The sequence below is a fragment of the Amphimedon queenslandica genome, unplaced genomic scaffold (assembly GCF_000090795.2).
Source record: "Amphimedon queenslandica unplaced genomic scaffold, v1.1 AMPQUscaffold_13200, whole genome shotgun sequence".
NCBI lineage: Eukaryota > Metazoa > Porifera > Demospongiae > Haplosclerida > Niphatidae > Amphimedon > Amphimedon queenslandica.
The window spans coordinates 3,540-11,129 of record NW_003546564.1 but is presented as its reverse complement, the minus strand read 5'-3'; the positions used below and the strand labels follow the sequence as shown (position 1 = coordinate 11,129).

General features: G+C 37.7%; 1 protein-coding gene across 1 annotated transcript in view; it reads left to right on the top strand.

Annotated features, from left to right (window-relative positions):
- LOC109584539 (uncharacterized) overlaps positions 1 to 7,327 on the top strand; it is a 23,197-nt gene extending 15,870 nt beyond the window's left edge. Inside the window, exons 2-5 of the mRNA XM_020000307.1 lie at positions 3,110 to 3,338; positions 3,498 to 3,743; positions 3,903 to 4,466; positions 7,320 to 7,327. Of these exons, the coding sequence (XP_019855866.1) occupies positions 3,110 to 3,338; positions 3,498 to 3,743; positions 3,903 to 4,466; positions 7,320 to 7,327 (1,047 nt within the window). The remainder of the gene's footprint in view (positions 1 to 3,109; positions 3,339 to 3,497; positions 3,744 to 3,902; positions 4,467 to 7,319) is intronic.
- Positions 7,328 to 7,590: the final 263 nt, after the last annotated feature.

Here is a 7,590-nt window from a genome sequence, read left to right as displayed (position 1 = left end):
GCAAATCAAAAATCTGTTTCCAACAAGTCCATCAGGTTATTATGTATTAGCATCAGCTAATGGATCGACGTATACTGCTTACTGTAATATGGAGGAGTTGTGTGGTTCAGGAGGAGGATGGAAAAGACTAGCATATCTGGATATGAATGACTCTACAGTGAACTGTCCTTCTGGGTTTAGACTGTACCAGTCAGGAGGAGTTAGAGCTTGTGGTAGAGCAACATCAAGTGGAGGCAGTTGTGTATCAGTTCAGTTCCCATCTAATGGTATCAGTTATTCTCAGGTGTGTGGTAGAGTAACTGGATATCAATATGGATCTCCTGATGCAGTGTACAATGAGGGTTCTAATCACAATAACTTGGATAGCTATTATGTTGATGGTGTTAGTATCACTCGTGGGTCTCCTCGTCAACATGTCTGGACACTAATGGCTGGACTTAATGGAGCTGCATATAGTTCACGCATTTGTCCTTGTGCTAATGATTCTCCACAACAAGTTCAATCATTTATTGGTGATCATTATTACTGTGAAACAGCAATTGTTGGCGATGCCTGGCAATACCAGTTGTACACATCTGATCCACTCTGGGATGGTAAAAGTTGTGGTTCTACTGAAACAGCTTGTTGTAATGTTCCTGGTATCCCATGGTTTCACAGAGACTATGGTAACACTACCACTACTGACTATATTGAGTTGAGTGTGTGTGGAGATGAGGGAACTGCTAATGAAGACACTCCTGTTAGCTATTATGAGATTTATGTTCAGTAGCTATATAGAACAATGCTTGCAAGTTTATATTCATTGTGTAGAATCAAGAGTATAGTGTTGTTGTTGTTTTTATAAAATTAATTTCTAAAATATGAGTTGCACGTGTATGGAGGTGGGGTTGTATATAATGCTCAGCAAATCAGCTATATAAACAATACAATAATTGGGCAAAGTCCACTGAGATGAGAGTGAGTCCGTATTGTCTAACTATTATTAAAGTTAAATAGCCTAATCTGCATTAAAAGTGGGTGTGGTCACAATGAAATAAAATGGCAGCTATTCGGTCTGTGCTCATTTCCAGCAAATGCTCAACAAGATAACACTAAACTGCTATCCAAAGACTTCTCTAGCAGCAAGGAAGGTCATACAGCACATTAATAGTGTGCCTGGGGGGGACGAGCTCCTTAATGTTTTATTATTTTAAAAAATGGAATCAGTCCATTACTTATAGGTTTATACATGTAGTAGTCTAATGCTGCGTTTACACTACAGAAGTGGGCCAAACCATGCTGAACCAGACTGAGCTGGCCCTGCTGTACTAACCATGCTGGCCTTGTTTGGCCCAGCTCAGTTTGATTACTGTTTACACTATCAAATGAAACTGTGCTGGCCCACTTTAAACAGGGCTGGCTCAGTTAAAGAAGCTAGTGTAAACACAGTATAAGGATTGACCTAACCTCTGTACTTTTAATTAAAATATTCTAAATATAATAATTGCGCACTTCTTGCAATAAGAGCGGTTGTGGTCAGAACTGCAGCATGTTCTAGTGCCTTACTTCTGAGCGTAACTAATTATTATGTCAAAGTTTACTACTTAATTACTATGCATACAGAAGAGGTGCATTCTGTGTAAGTGTGAACTGTATGCCAAATGAATTGCTATACCTATAGCATGCATGCAGTTAAGCCATTAGGGCTAGTAGTGATCCTATAGTATTGTGTTGACAGCCATTAGGGCTATTAACTAGCATTTAGTAAATTGTGCTTTAATTTGCAAATACAGCTATTTTTTAAAATATCATTAATAATAATCAAGGAACACTCACTTCATGCAGTAAAGTGATTGTGGTCAGAATTGCCTCTGAGGCTAACTAATTATATGTCAAAACTTACACAGACACTATACAAAATAAGAACTTCATCAGTGAGTATTTAGTAAATTATTAAGTTCTAATTTCATTTTGATGTTGATCATTTGTGAGTGATCCCAATCAAAATTGGATTTTTAGCAACTTTTAAAAATTCATAAAAAATCTAAATTTGATCGGATCAGTTCAAGCTTTCTACACAACATAAGTTTATATATCAGGAAAAATTATAAAAATGAACAACTCTTCCTTTTCATTTTTGGCAAAAATTGGCCAAGACTCTGTACTGTAGTGCATGTGCTTGTGCCATATACTCATATTAACTAGTAGTCACCTGACTTTAATAATTTGTGGTAGGCTGTATATAAAGCAGAGCTTTAGCTATTGCTGCAGTTCTTTCAGAATAAAGGAAACAATGGAGAGTCACATTGAAGAGAATCAGTATTCCACAAGTGATGAAGTGCTGCAAGAAATGATGTATGAAATGAAGGCACTGCCTTCTAATCAAGAGCAAGAGCATCAGTATCAAGTACCACCTACACACAGCAAGAAATACACTGAAGACAAATGGCCACTCCGTATTGTGATATGCTTATTAGCCATTATGTTGCTACTGCTTATCACTTTAGTGGGCATGTGTGGTTTTATAATATCCCAATCATCTGCTGAATGCAGTGCCACTGCTACTGGTGCTACTAGTGCTGGTCTGACTGCTACTGACAATCAAATGTACCAATTATGTAACGAATCTATTACTCACTTTGCTCAAGAAATTCATAAAAGGATTGGTAATATTGATCTTGCTCTTGTGCAGAGAAGCATTGAGCAATTGGCCCTTCTAGTAGAAATTAATACAAAAGTCAACAACACAGATGAACTTCTTGAGGCTGCTGTTCTTACAAATGATGTTACCAACACCACCAAGGCTCTTGTGCAGGGAAGCATTGAGCAATTGGCCCTTCTGGTTCATATAGTTGAAGAAGTCAACACAAAAGTTAACAGTACAGATGAACTTCTTGAGGCTGCTGTTCTTACAAATGATGTTACCAACACCACCAAGGCTCTTGTGCAGGGAAGCATTGAGCAATTGGCCCTTCTGGTTCATATAGTTGAAGAAGTCAACACAAAAGTTAACAGTACAGAAGAACTTCTTGAGGCTGCTGTTCTTACACACAATGTTACTAACAGCACCAAGGCTCTTGTGCAGGGAAGTACTGAGCAATTGGCCCTTCTAGTTGGTATAGCTTATGAAATTAACACAAAAGTTAACAGTACAGATGAACTTCTTGAGGCTGCTGTTCTTACAAACAATGTTACTAACAGTACCAAGGCTCTTGTGCAGGGAAACATTGAGCAATTGGCCTTTCTAGTTGATATAGCTGAAGAAATCAATACAAAAGTTAACAGTACAGATGCGCTTCTTGAGGCTGCTGTTCTTACAAACAATGTTACCAACATGACCAAGGCTCTTGTGCAAGGAAGTATTGAGCAATTGGCCATTTTAGTTGATATAGCTCACGAAATTAACACAAAAGTTAACAATACAGATGAGCTTCTTGAGGTTGCTCTTCTTGCAAACAATGTTACTAACAGCACCAAGGCTCTTGTGCAAGGAAGCATTGAGCAATTGGCCCTTCTAGTTGATATAGCTGAAGAAATCAATACAAAAGTGAACAGTACAGATGAGCTTCTTGAGGCTGCTGTTCTTACAAACAATGTTACTATAAGTACCAAGGCTCTTGTGCAGGGAAGTATTGAGCAATTGGCCTTTCTAGTTGATATAGCTGAAGAAATTAACTGGAAAGTCAACAATACAGATGAGCTTCTTGAGGCTGCTGTTCTTGCAAACAATGTTACCAACATGACCAAGGCTCTTGTGCAAGGAAGTATTGAGCAATTGGCCATTTTAGTTGATATAGCTCATGAAATTAACACAAAAGTTAACAATACAGATGAGCTTCTTGAGGCTGCTCTTCTTGCAAACAATGTTACTAACAGCACCAAGGCTCTTGTGCAAGGAAGCATTGAGCAATTGGCCCTTCTAGTTGATATAGCTGAAGAAATCAATACAAAAGTGAACAGTACAGATGAGCTTCTTGAGGCTGCTGTTCTTACAAACAATGTTATTATAAGTACCAAGGCTCTTGTGCAGGGAAGTATTGAGCAATTGGCCTTTCTAGTTGATATAGCTGAAGAAATTAACTGGAAAGTCAACAATACAGATGAGCTTCTTGAGGCTGTTGTTCTGACAAATGATGTTACTAACAGCACCAAGGCTCTTGTGCAGGGAAGTATTGAGCAATTGGCCCTTCTGGTTGATATAACTGAAGAAATCAATTGGAAAGTCACCAATGAGCTTCTTGAGGCTACTGTTCTTATATACAATGTTACCAACAGCACCAAGGCTCTTGTGCAGGGAAGGATTGAGCAATTGGCCCTTCTGTTTGATATAACTGAAGAAATCAATTGGAAAGTCACCAATGAGCTTCTTGAGGCTGCTGTTCTTGCAAACAATGTTACTAACAGCACCAAGGCTCTTGTGCAGGGAAGTATGGAGCAATTGGCCTTTCTGGTTGATATAGCTCATGAAATCAACTCAAAAGTCAACAGTACAGATGAGCTTCTTGAGGCTGCTGTTCTTACATACAATGTTACTAACAGCACCAAGGCTCTTGTGCAGGGAAGCATTGAGCAATTGGCCCTTCTGGCTGGTATAGCACAAGAAGTCAACACTAAAGTCAACAATACATATACTATTGAACTCCTTTATCGTATTACCAATGTCACTCAAAACACTAATGCACTTGCTCAGGACAACATGGAAAGTCTGATAAAAGTTAATAACAGTGTTCGAGGTATTGACTCTAGAATTGAAAATTCTGCACAAGTTCTTTCTCTAATTCAAACTTCATTGAACAACAATACAAACTTATTGGAAATGTTTGCTACATCTAACAGTCAATCTCATACCAGCATAGTGAACACTCTCTCTAATATACAAGACACCAGTACCTCTACTGCTGGAGTGGTTGATGATATACTAATAGTGGTACAAGAACTACTACCTACATCTTGTAATGAGATCAAACAGGAACAACTCCACAGCCCATCTGGTGTGTATCTACTGAAAACTTCCAGTTCATATTACACTGCTTACTGTAATATGGAGGAGTTGTGTGGTTCAGGAGGAGGATGGACAAGACTAGCATATCTGGATATGACTGACTCTACAGTGAACTGTCCTTCTGGGTTTAGACTGTACCAGTCAGGAGGAGTTAGAGCTTGTGGTAGACCAGTAACAAGCAGTGGTAGCTGTGTATCAGTTCAGTTCCCATCTAATGGTATCAATTATTCTCAGGTGTGTGGTAGAGTAACTGGATATCAATATACATCTCCTGATGCAGTGCACAATGGACATGGTTCTAATCACAATAATTTGAATGCTGATTATGTTGATGGTGTTAGTATCACTCGTGGGTCTCCTCGTCAACATGTCTGGACACTAATGGCAGGAAATTATGAACAAAGTGTGAATACTAATCACAATTGTCCTTGTGCCACTGGCTCCACACAACAAGCTCAATCATTCATTGGTGATCATTATTTCTGTGAGTCAGCTGTTGCTACTGGTGGCTGGCAATACCAATTGTACACATCTGATCCACTCTGGGATGGTCAAAGTTGTGGTTCTGCTGAAACAGCTTGTTGCAATGTTCCTGGTATCCCATGGTTTCACAGAGACTATGGTAACACTACCACTACTGACTATATTGAGTTGAGGGTGTGTGGAGATGAGGGAACTGATAATGAAGACACTCCTGTGAGCTATTATGAGATTTATGTTCAGTAGCTGTAGAACACCGAATCCTTGTGAGTTTTTATTCATTGTGTAGAATCAAGAGTAGTGTTGTTTTTTTTAATAAAAATTAATTTCTAAAAAATGAGTTGCACGTGTATGGAGGTGAGGTTACATACAATTGCTTTGCAAATCAGCTATATAAACAATACAATAATTATGAAAAATTATCACATCAGTCCATAACTTACAGCCTGGTTTAAACATGCAGTAGTCTAAGGATTGACTTAACCTTTGTACTTTAATTAAATATTATAAATAAAATAATTGCGCACTTCATGCAATAACAGTGGTTGTGGTCAGAACTGCAGCATGATCTAGCGCCTTACTTCTGAGCGTAACTAATTATATGTCTAAGTTTACTACTTAATTGCTATGCATACAGAAGAGATGCATTCCGTGTAAGTGCTTACAAAATTAGTAAGTTCTAATTTCCTTGTTGTCGTCCACCAAATAATTGCATTTTACGTACATGCAATCAATCAGGCTCGATCACTTCTGCAACTGATGATAAACATACTCTTGCATGAATATGTATCATACATGTATTATAATTATTTAGAAATAAAGAAGAATGCAACTTATAATACATACTGGCTAATGATACTGCATGTATATAAAGTTGATATCACGATCTCCTCTATATCATCTAAAAATGCTAATGTCATGCTACATACACAAACGTGTACTATACTATAAGTGATATCAAGAGTAGATGATAGTTAGAGTGTCGAACTGCACTATGCTAGCTGGAATATGACCACGTAGAACTTTCTTGTGCATCTTTGAGAATTCTCACATACTGGGTGTGGCTGAGTAGGGAAAAATCCCTGCCTAGTTTGCTCAACAAGGTTTACTGGCCGTTTTGGAGTCTCTGCTATAGCTGTACTGCATAACAGGCTTCAGCGGGATTATAAAGTGCACTAGTATGATGTCTAAAGCTTCTTCAAGTGTTCTCCACTGTTCTTTATGCAAACTTCTACACGTGCTTTTAGTAGGTACACCCACGCTTCAGGTCTCACGTGACTTAGTTCTACGCGGTCATATTCCAGCTAGCATAGTGCAGTTCGACACTCTCTCTAACTATTATCTACTCTAGGTGATATTGTTAAAGAGAAAAGTGAACTGATTTACATCATAAAACATAGCGCCTTACTTCTGAGCCAATTACATGTCAAAACTTACTAGTTACTATACAAACACCATACAATAAATTAAGTGCTTATAAAATTAGTAAGTTCTAATTTCATTGTTGGCGTTGATGAATTAATAAGTGTGTTTTAGTTTTACATAATCAATGAGGTACTCTACACAATTGATCAACAAATCATTGAAGTAATTTGAATGCATGTACATGTATACTCTTGCATTACTTCTCCATATTGAAAATAGAGAAGAATGTAATTATAATACAATACTGTAAATAATAAGTTTTACATGTAGCTAATACTCTGAAAGTCATGTTACATCTAAAGCCTACTAAAAGGTCTATACTTCTGCTTATATACATGTACATGTAGTACATTTGCTCAAATTTTTTTGAATCTATGACATTTATCTAAGCTGAGTGCATGTGCTTGTGTCATATATTCATGTTAACTATTAGTCACCTGACTTTTAATAATCTGTGGTAGGCTGTATATAAAGCAGAGCTTTAGCTGAAGTAAATATTACTTAGAATAGAAGCAACAATGGAGAGTCACGTTGAAGAGAATCAGTATTCCACAAATGATGACACAATGATGTACGAAATGAAGATACTACCTTCTAATCAAGAACAAGAGCATCAAGTACCACCTCAACACAGCAAGAAATACACTGAAGACAAATGGCCACTTCGCATAGTGATTTGCCTACTAGCCATTATATTGCTATTG